The 17,444-nt window shown below is 40.1% G+C and overlaps 1 protein-coding gene across 5 annotated transcripts in view; it reads left to right on the forward strand.

The window, feature by feature from the left end:
- Positions 1-17,444, forward strand: part of LOC108042362 (UDP-N-acetylglucosamine--peptide N-acetylglucosaminyltransferase 110 kDa subunit) — a 177,457-nt gene that overhangs the window by 60,696 nt on the left and 99,317 nt on the right. For all 5 annotated transcript variants that reach the window (XM_044456581.1, XM_044456580.1, XM_044456583.1 and 2 more), the window contains exons 4-6: positions 11,225-11,408; positions 11,463-11,531; positions 11,866-12,062. In XM_044456581.1, the coding sequence (XP_044312516.1) occupies positions 11,225-11,408; positions 11,463-11,531; positions 11,866-12,062 (450 nt within the window). The remainder of the gene's footprint in view (positions 1-11,224; positions 11,409-11,462; positions 11,532-11,865; positions 12,063-17,444) is intronic.

A 17,444-nucleotide genomic window follows, 5' to 3' on the forward strand; every position in this document is an offset into this window, starting at 1 on the left:
CAAGAAGCAGGATGACTGACGCACACATAACGCAAAGGGTGTTATTAAAATCCCTTAACCCTCCATACTGGTCATAAAATATGTATAATAAAATACTATTGGTTTTAAAAAGAAACTTATTGTCTTTTTATTGTGGGCGGTCAATTTTTTCATTTAACACAAAAAATATCAAATATATCAAATATCTCGACATTTTTATGTGATATTTTAAATATTATCATTTTTTTTTGATAAAAAATAATAGCGCAAAGGTAGTCTTTCACTTCCTTTATGGTAGTTGAGGAGTAGCTGGTTCGGCAAACGTAAACGTTGTTACGCTTCCGATTGATTACAAGCTTTGTATTTCTCGTTCCGATGTGCCTAATATCAATGTTAATCGGTGTTACGCTTCCGCATTGCTCTTCTTCTATTATGAAATATTTGCTTACGCAAAAAAAGCTAACATGCTTTATGATCGTTCTGATTTATAAAGTGAATTTCAAAAATTATTTTACACCCTGCTTTGACGTTAGGCAAAGAAAAAACAATAGGATTACGGGGCCCTTGTTCTTGCTCAAAGTTGTTTTTGTTCTTTCGTGATTTTTACATCCACTTGCATTTGATTATTGAATAAAAAAAAAGAAATTTGAAATTTTTTGTAAAAATTAAATTTATTTAATTTAATTTTTCAAAGTGTTCTTGCTCAAAGTTGTTTATGTTCTTTCGTGATTTTTACATCCACATGCATTTGATTATCGAAGAGAAAAAACTAAATTTGAAATTTTTTGTAAAAATTAAAAAATTAAATTTATTTAGGTAAAAGAAACCTAAATAATTTGTTTTCTGTTTTAATTTTAACTTAAATCATACAAGTATATTGGTTCATTTTTATGAAATCTACATTTTTTTTTTGCACATATTTTTTCCCCCTAATGAATGAATACACATTTTAACAATATGGTGTTAAAACATCTCGAGAATATTGTGTTAAAATTTTAGATCGATCCGAGTAAAACTTCCGAACTTATGGGCAGTTGAACGTAAATATGTAAGTGCGTTTTATATTGAATTTTTGGGTGTCCCAAACTTTAAAACGCTCTCCTGAAAAGTTGCCATTTCAAAGTCGGTGTACACGATCCTGCAAAATCTATCAAACGGATCGTTTTGAGATTTTGCACATTATTTCTCTACCAGATTCCTCAGGTAACGCTGTTTTTTATTTTTAGAGAAACAAATAATAACACAATAAAAAAATAAAAACTCGACTGCGTTACCTGAGGAATCTTGTCTTTTAACTAATGCAATTTATTTTATCAATTCAGATAATTCTGTGACCAGTTATCGTGTACACCGCAAAACGTGTTTTCTTCGAGGCGCCGCCGGAGATTGCCTGTATCTCACTTAATTTTTAATATTTTTGGATGAAAACATGTTGTTTAAATGTTGCCCTATCACATGCCAAAACCAAAATTGAGCTAAAACTAACCGTATAGCCAATAAAAATTCTTTAAAAATTACCGATTTTGCACCAAATTAAGTATACCCCCCTTAACATATTCACCTGTGTGGTTCCTCGTTCCACAAAGGTTTAATGTAAATGCACAAAAATCATGTTAAACATATTGTATTGATAAGTATAAAAAACACACCTGATATTAAACCTCATGCTCTTCAGATTCGAGTTCAATATTGCATGGACAATCAAAAAGCTTCTCATCTTCAACAAAACTACTGTCAAAGCTACAAAACTTGATGTTATGTATTTAAAAATCTGATTTAACAGCTGTTATTTTATGAGATGCCCACTCTAACGAAATTCCTGAATCGTAATATTGCAGATTGGTCTTCCGTTAACGCACCCTAATACAACATTTTCGGTTTTAACGACTTTTACTGGATTACTCGAATTCATACGTAGGTTATTTTTTAATTTCTTCTATAACAAGCCCGAAGAGCTGTCGATTCACTCGCGGGGATATTTTTAAATTTGGGAATACATCTAAATCTAATTGATTACCGCACGAATTCTGGTCGGACTAAAACCCCTCAACCTGTTAGGATCAGTTATTATACCCGTTACTCGTAGAGTAAAAGGGTATATTGTATTCGTGCAAAAGTATGTAACAGGTAGAACGAAGCGTTTCCGACCCTATAAAGTATGTATATTCTTGTTCAGGATCACTAGCCGAGTCGATCTAGCAATGTCCGTCTGTCCGTCTGTCTGTCCGTCCGTATGAACGCTGAGATCTCGGAAACTATAAAAGCTAGAAGATTGGCATTTTACATGTAGATTTTAGGAGTTCCTACGCAGCGCAAGTTTGTTTCAAAATGGTGCCACGCCCCCTCTGACGCCCACAAGCTGTGGCCACAGTTTTGATGCTATTATGAAAATTTTAATTGATATGTATTTGTTTCGTCAATACCTATCGATTGGCCTAATAAAAGTTTGCCACGCCCACTCTAACGTCCAAAAACCCATTAAACGCTTAAGCCTGGCTAGCGCCTACATTTCCGCCTTTCATGGCGCAATCTAACGGATGACTTTGGAACAGCTGGCCAAGGTGCTCAACAGAGTCAACGTTAATTCTCGATAAGGATTTCTATTAAAGGAAATTGCGATGGTATTCATTTGTCAATACCGAACTATATCCCAAGAACTATGCAAATCAAATCAAATTAGCCAAATTGGCGTGGTCTGACGTGTAGATCGTAGAATACTCCGCAACAATATTTTTTCGTCAATCATCATCACAATGCATCTGTTTTTATTAGCACTATGTTGACTCCTGAAACCCAAATGGTGGAATTGTGGAATTGCATCCTAGAGTAGATTAATTCTCAAAAGAACGTTTCAGGAAAATTCGCTCAAAAATATTTGAGAGCATTGGCAATAGACTTTTGGGTCGAAAAGAGTAAGCACAGGGGGGAGACGCCTTTCTTTAGGATCATAATATAAGCTCTTGTAACGGCTTTCATTTTCTAGGAAATTCCTTTCCTAAGAAAACGGTGAAGGACAGTAGATCGAAGCAATTACCAAGTAGCCAAAGCTTAAAATAAGTGCACGAGTCTGAAATTTCCCACTGAGTTTTACGGCTTTGACGCAGGAGCAAACATTTTTTTGTTGTTATGGCTTTGTTGAAACTTTTTAGACCGAGCTATCGATCACTTCCCCCATTTTCAGCCATAGGTTTTCAGATAAAGAATGCAATGCCTAAATAAAATGTCGATAATAAATAAATTTAGATAACTAAAGCACTTGAAATACAAATGTATTTTTGCTTGGCCAAAAAGATCTTAAGAATTCGCGGTTTATATGTTGAAGCCCCAATAAGAAAATAAATCACCTTGAAACAATAAACGCTGATTAATTTTTGTTTTGTGTAAACTTCTGCCCAATAATACGAGGGACACTGATATAGTGCGGCTTTTGACTCCTAAAAGTGACCTATTAAAATAAAATTATACTTCTACTATATACACCTTTGAACTATTAACACTGATTAAATTGATTATTTATATTATTATAAAACTAAGCCGAAGCATAGGAAAGCCCCCGGGCATCTTGGGCTTTTGACTACTTTCGATAAATCATCTATTAGGACATTAAATGTAGATTAATTAGTCCTTAACTAAAAAGAATACAATTAATTTTGCGTGAGCATAATGGAAATCTTAATACGTTTTAAATTTTAAGACAAGACCACAGAATTTCAGGTACTTGAATTAAGAATATTTGTGCATCCACTGGCTGAATTTAACTAAATTGTAACCACTTGATAAAAAAGCTGCCACATATTTAGTCCATGGTTAATAAAGCCAGAGGAATGCTTGCATTTATTAAAAGGTGGTCAAAAGAATTTTGTGATCCTTATGTCACTAAAATTTTATTTATTTCGCTAGTCCGTCCGATTCTGGAGTATGGGTCTCACGTCAAGAGTCCACAGTACGGAATACATATTGGTCGTATTGAATCAGTACAAAAATCTTTCTTTCAGAGTATTATTTTCTGACTTTTTCCTATAATCTCAAATCTTGACTCTCTGCCGCTCCTAAAACGATTAATACTAGTTTCATTGGCACAAAATTGATCTTACTATTACTTTTTCCCCGTACTTTTACCTATATTTTCTTATCTCGCGTCTATCTTCTCGCGAATCGTGCCGTACGATACACAGCTGCTCCCATCGGTCGGTTGGTCGGTAAGTGGGTAAGTGGGCCGAAAAAAAAAAATGAATGAACAAGATTCCCTGTTTAGGCAAAGCCTTGGCGATTCTGCTATCAATGCCATCGAAGCAGTCGCTTTCCTGGCATGAAGTTTTTGAAACATATGAAACCGTACAGCGTTGAGGAACATCTCATAAAAATTGTTTCGTTTGGTTTCATACAGAAGCTTTTTAAGATCGTCTTAAGCCCGACGATATGCGCTTTTGTTAACTGGATCTTGATATCTAATATATCTGCGACGTAGGAATCTTTTCAACATTATTAAGTTCATAACCACTATGTCTAGGGCTGCACGATCATGGCTCTTTTTGCTTTTTACCTGCAAGAGTTTGCACCAATTCCTCTCCGTCTTCTACAAACGTAAAGAGATGGAATTTCTTCTTTTCAACAGGTGTCGAAAACTTTGGACCCTTTGCAAGAAGTGCTTTTTAGCTTATATATGTTTTTGAACTATTACTTTTACTTACCAATAAAAAATTTGATCATTTGTTCACTGAAAATACTTAAAATTTGTGGATTGTTGACAAGACATTTGGCTATTTTCCTCCTAAACGTAAGTTTTCGAGATACTGATTGTCGGTGATCAGTTGCCTTTAACGGTCGCATTCAAAGTCGATTGTGCAGAGCCAAGCTGAGCCGTTTAAAACTGAACCGTCGAACCGTCGAGCCGAGCCGTTTTATTCGCGTGTGTCCTCCTGCTCTAATCACGCGACAATGCGGAAGCTAAATCTATGGCGGCAAACCATGGCTGCCAAAATATGCCCGTTCATTCTTGGGCTCAAAATCCATACAATTCAAATAAAATACTAGATGTACTAGAAAAACTATCAGGATCAACTATCGTCCCTTGACATCCCCGACCCCGTAAAGAACACCTTCACTCAAATCCAAAACTACAAGTTTGGAGACAGGACGCATCATGATCCTGGATAGGCCGTTGTCGTTCACGCGAACTTTAGCTCGCTTGACGATTCCATCCACTCCACTGTAGACCTTCTCCACGATTCCTTTGCGCCATTCTCTCCTCGGCATTGCTGGATCGCAAACGAATACCAAGTCACTCTGGCGAATCGTCTTAGATCTTCGGCACCACTTCTACGCACAAGCGTAGGCAGGAGCGATCCCTCAGTAGTCCTGCAATCCTTCATTGCTTGCGTGTAGCGCACTCCTTGGGCAGGTCACCCGGCGTGTCCGGCAAGTTGGCCACGGCAGGGCTACGCATCGCTTCTCCTTGTGACGAGCCACGGTCACCATCAGTGGCCCAAAATAATCTAGTCCAGTATTCTTGAACGGCTTTCCATTGGTCTCCAAGCGAACTCCTGGCAAAGGTCCCATAATTGGCGGCGTCGGCCGCGCTCGTTGAAACTTACAAACGTTGCATGCAGAGATCACTGCAGTACACGCCTTAGCTTCGTGACCCAGAATCTTGTCCGGATCTCTGCAATCGTAGCATCCACATTTTGATGCTTCATTTTGACGTGCTCATGGTGCACAATCATCTCCGGTAAAAATGTACCGATGTGACAGAATTATCGGCCTCCTCGAACTGTATGGGATACACAATTCGGCATCAATCCTCGGCATCAATCCTCCTCGCAGAACTCCACTCTCATCCATGTATGACATCAGTCCTCGTTGGGAAACGCCTCTCGATGTGCTTGTCTGAATAACAGGGTTGCTACTGTAAGTCCGTACTTCTCAAGCTCGTCTCTTTGTCCACGGCACAAGCGCGTGAACCTTAAGACCCAGGCCGTAGTCCTGAGTAGCCTACTGTAGCTTGAGAATCTCTGAAAGGAAATACAAAAGTCGTTCGCCGCAACCAACGCAAACTCACTTAGCATTTCCTCTTCATCATTAGCATCCGGAACTTGTCTCGGCTCAGGCTGTGGCCAGCTGCCCGCCGGCTGCCTCAAAAACGTCGGTCCGCCTAGCCAACGTGACTTTTAACTGACGCCCACGTGGCATTGCGAACGCGTTGCATCATCCGCTGCATTGTCGGCTGTTGGCACCCATCTCCAATGGGATACCCTTGACGACTCCAAGATCTCCGCCACCCGATTGCCGACAAACTTTTTGTATCGCCGGTGAGTGCTCCCGATCCATCGTAGCACCGTCTTGGAGTCCGTCCTCCTTGACAGTGTTTATCAGCCTCTTCCCAAAAACAGCTGCCTGCAGCTCCAACCTGGGGATTGACATAGCTCTCATCGGGGCGCACTTCGTCTTAGCACAAACGAAGCTTACCAGCACGTTGTTATCCTCGTAGGTGACCTTCCAATAGGCCACCGCCGCGAATGCAGATTGACTGGCATCCACGAAACCGTGCAATTCTGTATTTAGTGCAGGTCCACGCCCAAAATAATGGCGGGGACATCGGAACTGTTTTACGCCGTCCATCTCCTTGTGCTAGTTCCCAAAGGCTCTGTTTATTTCAACTTTAAGTGGTTCATTCCACTGGTTCGCTGTTATCATAAGGCTGCAAGGAAAGCTTAATTACTCCCTCTTGGTAGGGACTTGATCGCCGTTCAGTACGCTGCTTGGAACTCGATAATACTTCACATTGAATCTGAAGTCATCCGTGGCTGCCTGCCAACACATTCCCACAATTTTCTGTTCCGACTCACCCCATCCGAAACGAACTATTTGTTCTGATGGGCCCAATGCAGATTCCACAACTGGTGAGCTGGCTGAAAACTGGCATTACTCGAATCCAGCGTTTGCATGTATCTCCTTCACTCGGGTAGATACGCTGATGGCCTCGCTCTCCGTACAAACTGCCCACGTAGTCATCGACTTAATGACAGTCGATGATGGCCTTGACTGCTCTCGGATCCGTATCCGAAGATCATTACGTTCATCTCTTAAAAATCAGGTTTCCTGGTGTCGTTGCCATCTCTCCACAGGAAGCGTTGGGGACACCTGCCCTCTGGTCGAATAAGAACTTGATGGAACATCTGTTTAATGTCGCCACAAACTCCGACGGATCCTTCTCTAAAATAAAATAGCACAGCTGGCAAGGGCTTGTAATGTTGCGGCTCTTTGTCCAGCGCCGAATTTAGTGATGTTCCTCCAACCTTCGCTTCAGCGTCAAAAACCTGCAGAATCTTACCCGGCTTATTAGGGTTTTCGACTCCAAAGTGGGGTAGATACCATAGCCGATCGCATTCCAATGCGACTTCGTTAGGCTTTAACCGTCCAGCGTATCCTTTATATACGTACTCGTGGATGATACTTGTGTATTCCTGCGCTGACTGCTGGTTTCCCTCGTTGTAGCTTCCGTGGCTTCGTTGCGGCGTCATCTGCGTCATATAGCTGGCGGTGATGCCTCTTTCGGCAGTCGTTGAATTAACACTCACCATGCGAGTTGCAGGATCTAGTCATGTGACCACTTCGTAGGTATGTAAATCATAGTCGATGCCTTCGCACATACCTCCACCTGTCCGGCGGTGAAGCTCCGTTGAATTCCCTGCAGTCCCAGACTGCCTGTTGTCCTCCACAAATTGGAGAACCTCTGTGGCGACTCTCTTGTAAGTCACCTTGCTCCTGATTGATGCTTGCATGCAGCCATCGACGCCTAGGTTCTCTCCCTTCGACGTCCACAATAGTGCCGTCAATCACGTACTAAAATCCAAAATGGTTGGGAATGATTTTATCGTAGCAGCATGCCTTGACCACTCCAATCGTTTACTGGTAGGGCCACAAGCTCTTCCATTAGGGTTGGATTCCCCAAAAGCTGATCTGCCTTCGCTGACTGCAAGAAAGCTGTGAGGTTACTCACACGGTTTGTGAAGGGAAATATCTTCGCCAAGCTGTGCTCTGAAATGGGCGGCACTTCTCGTATACTGTTTAGCTGGCGGCGTATAAGTCCGGTCGGCCATACCCAAAGCGCAGCTGCTCCACCACGCTGACGTTATTTGGGTGAATCAGAAGCGACTTGACGGTCTCAAGGGCTTCATCCTTCAGCACCTTCAGCTGGCGTTGGTTCTTCTCCATACTCTTACAGTTGTACGCCTGAGTTGTCTCAGTAAACGCACAATAAATGATCGGCCATTCCTTTGACTGACCTCCGAAAATTGGCAGATCAGGCAGCTTGCGTGGCGTATGTACTATCCCATTAGGTGTCGGCCAGGCGTAGGGTTCACTTATAGTCATCGGCGTCATTCTTGATACCCACACCTTGAGGCTCGATTCCATGCGCTGTCTGCGCTGTGCTTGTTGCACAAAATGGGGTAAAGTGACTGCTACTTTCCAGAAGTACCGGGCCGCTCCAAGATGGCGGCGCCATTTGTGCCGCACTCTCACACCGACACCGTTAGCTGGGATCAGCGCTGACGTATCATTACCCACGCCGATTCCGCTCGCTGTTACGGAATCGCTGGAACTGGATGTGCTCCGGGCTCTGATATCACACAGCTCCTTCTCCAGCGCTGTGATTTTCTCCAAGATATCTAGCTCTAGGGACCTGTTCTGGCCTGGTATAACAACTCTAGCGGTAGTTACAGTACCCTGTTTCCTGAGCCACTACCTCAGGCTGTTGTTCGTGCCCTCCACAACGGCGACATGCCTCCTGTGGGTTCATTATGTGGGTCTGTGCATGTGGCTCTTGGCATTGAGTTACGTGTCATCTGTGTGGTGTTTGGTGGCCTCCATAAGGTGTTCATTGGCTGTCTTTGTTGTGTTACATTGGCCGGTGTCCACTGGCCAAAAGACGGTGTTTGGTTTACGGTGCTGTCTTCACATCTCCTGCATGTAGTTTGTGGTGGTGCTGCCGTTTTGTTTCGTGAAAACTTTTGCTCGTGAACGAACTCTTCTCGCTCTTTGTCCAGTTCTTCGTACTCGTCAGCCAGGATTATTAATGTGTCCAGATCATCCACCTCGTATGTTCTTAATGTTTGTGGACCACTCTACCTGTTCTAGGATTTCCAGTGGCTTCTATTTGCCATCGAATTTGAACGACCATTCTCTCACTTGCTTTGCGATTTTGGCGTCATCTGGTGTGCTAGGTCTTTGCTGCCCTGATTTTCCCTCTTGGCTTGTGTTTCGACTCCTGCCAGCTTCCTTCATGCTGTCCACTCCAAGACTTGATATGAGCTCCTCGGCGTCAGTATTCAGCAATTTGACGGTTGGGCCTGGCTTATTGTCGTACTTCTCTTCCAGGTCAGCCGAGATCTCTGCTACTCCTGGGTCATTCTGTTTCCTTGTTAGGTACTCTGAGAGGGCTTTCCTCATGTCATCCGCCCTACCCTCCAAAGTGATGCCTAACTTGGCTGCTATTTTTGCAAAATCCTCTTTCTTGAGGATTTATATCCATCCTTTCCCCATTTTTGTTTAGATGCTGATTCTCACCCACTGGCGATCACGTTTTGGGCGCCAGATGTAACGAACTGATTTTCACGGTCTGATCACTGATATCCTGGCTCCGTTGTCTGCGTGCTCTTGTGAGACTAGGTGCAGCGGGTCTTTGGCTCTCGGGAGTTGGTCAGTTGCCTGTCTAGGACTCTGGCGGTGAACTACTGTGCTCTCGACGCATACGCCTCTCGAGACACCCGTGGTTCAGTCGCGCGTCGTTCTTGGCTAGCCGCACCAGGGCCTCCACTATTTTCACCTGACGGTTCCGGCACGGCAGCTGGTTCTAGACAACATTCCTTCCGAGCCCACTGTTCTTTGTCGAAGGAAGGACTCTTTTTATTCAATTCTGCCGGACTCGCCGAGTAATACGCCAAGCTTAGATCGCGACGAGAATTGGAACAAAGCGCCTGGACTTAGCCGCGTGATGCCTTAAGGACCTCAGCTATCTGTTTCTCAGCTCGGAGACTTCAACTCTAAGTCCCGAACGTCTTGATGTAGCGATCTTGCTCCTTGTTGACTCGGCGCGGCTCTGCTTGCTCCTGATGTTGACTTGACTTGTGTAGTTCACTGATTTGCTGCTTGTCTACTGATCTTGATGGATTGACTCCTTGTGATCGACTGATCCAACTTCCTGCGCTCGGCCTGCTTATATAGGCCGGCTTATCCCGTTAATTCTCGGCTTCTCTTTTTTCGTATTTGCGCACGGCACTAAAGGGTCCAAATTCCGCCGTCTTCTACCGTTATTCCTTCTCTCCAAACCCTCTCTCTCCTCGTTCTCTCCAAACACTCTCCAGCTGTATTATTTAACTCCTCACAATACTAGATGTACTAAAATACTTTTAGGATCAACTATCGTCCCTCGACACTGATTTTCAAATTCAGCTACAGTTGTTAGAAAAGATATTTTGTAAAAAACTAAAAAAAAAAAAAAAAAAAAAAAGATTTTTTTTTCGAGAGCTTGCATTGTGATCATTGCAAATTTTATCAAAATAGAATGTATCATTGCGTTTTGATCATTGCTAAGTTCAACTATTTATTTCCCCCCCTGTCTGTACCGCTCTTCATTTCCTTACTTCAATGAACACCAAAATCACTGCAAAAATTTATCTTTCACTTCTAGCTTGCAACCCCTTTAACCAAACTTATCAAATCTTAAAAAAAACGTTAGAAATAGCTAAACAATTATGAGTTAAAGCCATAGAACTAAAAACTTCAAATATGAATCACGATTGAAAAAAAAATTTTTTTAAAACAATTTTACAACAAGTATGACTCTAAAAGATGGAATTACTTTCAATTATATTCCTGAGGTAAATAAAAAAAATGTGGTGCCATCTGGAGCGAATAAACATAACCACCTAATAGCTCTCCTCCCTTCATGTCTCTACAGATTCTGATCCTATATATGCCTTTTACCTGTTACATATTCTAGTGTTAAAATGGCTTCCAAAAGCGGTTGATTTCTACAACATTTTTTTAAGTTCTTTACAATTCATTACGATTGAATAGAGATAGAGGATATATTATTGGCTCCTTAAATTGTTTTTTTTAGACCGTTTACCTCACTCAAAGTGCCAACCTCCGCAGTTTTTACGCCACATGCTTTATTCCAATGTACATTACTTGTTTATTACACACTTATTAATACTTTATGAAAATTTTTAATTTTTTTCAGTAATTTAGGGAATGTTTATAAAGAACGTGGGCAACTGCAGGAAGCTTTAGACAACTATCGCAGAGCTGTACGCCTAAAGCCAGACTTTATTGATGGATATATCAACTTGGCTGCTGCATTAGTAGCTGCGCGTGATATGGAATCTGCTGTTCAAGCGTATATTACAGCATTGCAATATAATCCCGTAAGCTTTTTTATTTTACATCGATGATTTTAATTTTAAAGTATCTTTATGTAGGAGCTGTATTGCGTGCGCAGCGATCTGGGAAATTTACTTAAAGCCCTTGGTCGTTTGGAAGAAGCTAAAGTAAGTACAAACCCTGCCTCGAAAAAAAGACACTCATTACTTACATGGGCAGGCTGACCAAACAAAAAACCAGTTGCTTCGTGAATAATTGATAAATGGGAATAGATCACTGGATTGGCATTAGTGTGAAGGGTTGCAATTCTTCGCTGTGATTTCAAAAAACTACGCTTTTGCTTGCTTGGGAACACAGGCGGTTCAAATAAACTGTGTAATTATTCATTTTGGATATTGCTAGGAATAGGGCTTTTCATGTCCTGTAATGTTGTTATTTTACGAGAGCTGATTAAATCTGTTATACAAATAATACAATTTAATTTTTATGTTATATATGTAGGCCTGCTACCTGAAGGCAATTGAAACATGTCCTGGATTCGCTGTTGCATGGAGCAATTTAGGGTGCGTGTTTAATGCCCAGGGAGAGATTTGGTTGGCTATTCACCACTTTGAAAAAGCTGTTACTCTTGATCCAAACTTTTTGGACGCATATATAAATTTGGGAAATGTTCTTAAGGAGGCAAGAATATTTGACAGGTAAGAACATTTACTAAATGTGTTATTGTTTGACTGTATAAAGTGAAATTCATCATTAAAAGTACTTTTTATTTTTAAAGGATACTATTCTAAGTTTGAAAACTCTAAAGCCTAAAATAACTAAGCGCTTAACGTTGACTTGCGGTATATGCAAAGAACTAATCAAAATACTTTGATGATAGTCGGCATTTTCAATTCAAGCTTCCTAGAAACCATTTTTCTTAACGATGAATTTTTCTTCTCGTGAAATGATTCTTGGTGCCCTAGAGACCGGCCCCTAAGCAAACCTTTGTCCTTCTTAATAGTTTTCATCGATTGAATACTTGTTCCATAAGTAAAAAATAAATATTATATACAAATTGGTATTTAATTATCTTAATTTTTATTAATCATCTAAAACTTAATTTTCTTAGTTACTGATCAGAAGAAAACTTTTAACACCTTATAATTTCCCAAGAAAATATTTCGCTAGGCGTGGCTTTCAATTTGGATACTTTCTAGGAATGATAATGGAATTGACACAACATTGTTAGGCTTTGGAGCTATTTCATCTCAGACTATTTGACTTAACGTTAGTGCAAGCGAGACACACATTTGACAAATCTAATGAGCAATGAATAGATAAAAATGGAAAGCCCGATTTCGGTATTTAAACATAATTCGATAATGCACAACCGGGACCGATACGTTTAAGCCTAGTACTCAGATCGGAAATCGAGTTCGCCAGAAAAACGTTAATCTTTCCAGTGTGACAGCATTTTGAAAAGTTCATCAGCATTTTGAAAAGTTCATCAGTAGTGATGAACGTCCTACGGTCGTACTGTCAATCAGCGTTGTTTTCAAAGCTCAAACAACAGACACTCCAAAAGATAAAAATTTTTAATCTTTTCGCTTGGTCCTGAAGAACGTTCACCCAAAGTTCATTTCTTCAGACTGGAAACGCTATGAAATTTTCTGGTATTTTTTCGTAAATCTGAGTACTGGTAAAAAAAGGTCTGACGAAAAGTGTTCGCCAGCTGTTTGCCTCTCGCTCTCTCTCATAGCTGACGAACTGTTTTCGTCGATCTGGGTATTAGGCTTAAGGAGACAAATTGTATCTTAAAAGTAGTTTTCAGTAGAGATTGATACTAAAATAAACAAGTGAGAACGCTATAGTCGAGTGCCTCGACTATTAGATACCCGTTACTCAGCTAAAAAAGTTCAAATTATCAATTTGAATTCGGCGATCTCTTAGAGCTGGCAGCTTTACAGCACGAGCATCAGCACCAGCGCTGCTTTAGCGCAGGCAGCTTTTGTCCTGCACCAGCAGCTGTGTTTATGTTTATGTTTTTGAGTGCAATAAATTGACTAGAAATATTAAACATTCATACTTATATTGGCTAAACACATAAATTCTTAAATAGTATTATGTGTATTAAAGTCTAAATGTTTGCACAACACGAGTAACGGGTATAGCGAATAGCTTTCTTTGAAAGGAGTTATCTTTGCCGGGCAATTGCAACTGTCTACAATGTAAATACATACATATGTATATGCCATTGTTTGACTCAGACCTCCAATTTGGCTAACTAGATTTGATTTGCATGGTTCTTGGGATATAGTTCGGTATTGACAAATGAAAACCATCGCATTTTCCCTTAATAGAAATCCTTATCGAGAATTAACGTTGACTCTGTTGAGCACCTTGGCCAGCTGTTCCAAAGTCATCCGTTAAATGGCGCTACCACGGGTTATGAAAGTCGGAAATGTAGGCGCTAGCCAAGCTTAAGCGTTTAATGGGTTTTTGGGCGTTAGAGTGGGCGTGGCAAACTTTTATTAGGCCAGTCGATAGGTATTGACGAAACAAATACATATCAATTAAAATTTTCATAATAGCATCAAAACAGTGGCCACAGCTTGTGGCTTGTGGGCGTCGGAGGGGGCGTGGCACCATTTTGAAACAAACTTGCGCTGCGTAGGAACTCCTAAAATCTACATGCAAAATGCCAATCTTCTAGCTTTTATAGTTTCCGAGATCTCAGCGTTTATACGGACAGACAGACAGATGGACAGACAGATGGACAGACAGACGGACATGGCTAGATCGACTTGGCTAGTGATCCTGAACAAGAATATATATACTCTATAGGGTCGGAAACGCTTCCTTCTACCTGTTACATACTTTTGCACGAATACAATATACCCTTTTACTCTACGAGTAACGAGTATAAAAATAAAACACTGCTGATTCGGAAGCAGAAAAGCATCGGTGCGAAGGTTTTAGCGAAGTCTGGAATCTTTGTGGTGAACTCAAAAGAGATGTCGAAAACACTTTTTGTCAAAAAAATCAACTTTGGGATAATGTCCAAAAAGCAGGATACAACATCCCAATTGGAACGTGTCGTAAGTTAATGTCCTCCATGCCAAGACGAATAGAGAAAGTCTTGCAAAATAACGACGGATATACCTGTTATTAGCTGCCAGATACTTAGTTTAATATAATTATTAATTAATTATTATAAAAAGACCATAGTGAAATATTAATTTAATTTAAACATTTATCTTTGTACACCTATTATTGTCTCCAGCCAAAATTGGCAGATTTAAGAAAATATTTAATTAAGTGTTATATTAAAGGATTTGTGAATCTGCTTTTACTTTTTTTTATAAGCCAATTAATAGAAGTATTGAAAAAACATTGATTTGTTGAGATTAGAGAAGATATGAATTAGAAACAGAAAGTTAAAAAAGAAAACAAAAACACACCTATTATTTTGTCCATGAGTGTATATGCCAAACATTTTACTGCTACCACTGATTTAAATTTGTAAACCAAAATTAAATGTATGCTGAAATATTAAAAAATATATATATTATAACATATAATATTCTAATTTTTATCATTAAGCCATTAGTAAATAGTATGAAAAGTAGCAAAAGACAAAATATTCTTGCTGCATCGAAATGAAATGATCGCACACATGCACCCTTGTATGAGAATGCATAAACACGTATGTTATACATATGGATCAATACTTCAGATGTTTCTTTGCAAAAATACTTATAAGATTGCAATCGGTTATTAAGGCTAAGCACATTAACTTATGTACTTTCAAATGCCCCTACTTATACAAAAGTCTTTAAAATATTTCTCAGTATTTAATGGGAGCTAAAATTGCGTTCAGATATGGTTTAAATATTTAAACAACGAAGAGAGCGGACGTGCTTTGCGGGAGCTCCGGGAAAAGCTGAAGAAAGCGGATGTATTAAAGCAAAAATTAAATTTAAAAAAAAACTAAATTGGTGTACTACAAAATAAGCGAAAAGACGCTAAAACAAAATAAAACCAAAAACAAGAAAGGAAAGCTAACTTCGGGAGGAGCCGAAGTTGATATACCCTTGCAGAATACTCTGTAAATTATATTCTCCAAAATTATTCATATGATGCATTCTTAATACTCATAAAAAATCCCAACTTCCTAACTTTAAAAACACCAAAGTTATGACATTTCCAATCGTTCAGTTATATGGGAGCTATAGGATATATTCGGCCGATCCTTATGAAGTTTGGTAGGTCGGATTGACCTACTTGAATCCCAACTTCCTAACTTTACAAACACCAAAGTTATGGCATTTCCGATTAATCAGTTATATGGCAGCTATAGGATATATTCGGCCGATCCTTATGAAGTTTAGTAGGTCGGATTGATTGGCCAAAAATAAAACCGATAGAAAATCCCAACTTCCTAACTTTACAAACACCAAAGTTATGGCATTTCCGATTAATCAGTTATATGGCAGCTATTGGATATATTCGGCCGATCCTTATGAAGTTTAGTAGGTCGGATTGATTGGCCAAAAATAAAACCCATAGAAAATCCCAACTTCCTAACTTTACAAACACCAAAGTTATGGCATTTCCGATCAATCAGTTATATGGCAGCTATAGGATATAGTCGGCCGATCCCGGCCGTTCCGACATATATACTGCGTGCAAAGGAAAGAAGGGTGTGTGCAAAGTTTCAATTCGATATCTTTAAAACTGAGAGACTAGTTCGCGTAGAAACAGATAGACGGACAGACAGACGGACAGACAGACGGACAGACAGACGGACATGGCTATATCAACTCAGGAGGTGATCCTGATCAAGAATATATATACTTTATAGGGTCGGAGATGTCTCCTTCACTGCGTTGCACACTTTTGACCAAAATTATAATACCCTCTGCATGGGTATTATGAGTGATATGATTAAATCAAGGGCAAATTATTTTATAATAGTGCCACGCTTAAAGTGTAATGACCGACGAACCAAATAAAGAGCGCTTAACCTCGGGGTGCCGAAGAGACAGATACTTCTCGTATATCTCTACGCGTGATAGCGAAGTGCAAAAAACGTCTACAAAGACCCACCCGGAAATCCGAACCTATATCCTTACCAACATTGCTTCAGACAAAAGAGATCGCGGAAGTCATCGGGGATCTGAAACCGAAAAAGGTTCCGGGCTGTGACCTAATAACACCAAAAATGAATAACGTATTTTGGCGTCCACCTCGACAAACGACTAACCAGGAGAAGACACATCGAATTCAAGAAACTACATCTAAAACTAAAAGACAGCAGCTTCCACTGGATTATAAACATTCGATCGCCCTTGTGTCTGGACTACAAGGTCCTGTTCTACAACTCTACTCTCAAGCCTATCTGGACATATGGCTCCCAGCTATGGGGGAACGCGAGCAGCAGCAACATTGACATCATATAGCGCGCACAATCGAAAATCCTGAGGATTATCACTGGGGCACTGTGGTATATTCGCAACCAAAACATCCACAGAGACCTCGGCATTCCTGCAGTAAAAGATGAAATTGACAAACAAAAGACGACCTACAAACAAAAATTCTCCGTGCACCCAAATCATCTCGCAAGAGGCTTGTATCGGGTTTCCAGAAAAACCCGCCTTCAACGCAACGGCCCGCCTTCAGGGCCACATTAAGTACCAGTCTTATGACTGTTAGTTCGATTACAATAAGATTTGATACACTTATTGTTAGTATCCGATTGGAGAAGATTCAATAAACAAATAGCAAAGCAATTTCAAAATAAAAAAAAAGATATGTATATGGATGATCTATTATATTATATTAGGTTGTCAAATAACTCCATTCCGCTTTTTTGCTCTTTATTCAATGCTTTATAAAAATTGATACAGTGAACGGATTTATGTGTTCCTTATTTATATATATTTTGATCAGGGTACTTCATAATACCCCCCCCTAGAAATTTAAAACCATTCCTTAAATTATGCGAAGTTTCTCTCAGCACTTTTACAAGGGTTGATAGGGCCGATTATTTTTGTTTTATTCAATGCTTTATAAAAATTGATACAGTGAACGGATTT

The sequence above is a fragment of the Drosophila rhopaloa genome, unplaced genomic scaffold (assembly GCF_018152115.1).
Source record: "Drosophila rhopaloa isolate 14029-0021.01 unplaced genomic scaffold, ASM1815211v1 contig_133, whole genome shotgun sequence".
Classification (NCBI taxonomy): domain Eukaryota; kingdom Metazoa; phylum Arthropoda; class Insecta; order Diptera; family Drosophilidae; genus Drosophila; species Drosophila rhopaloa.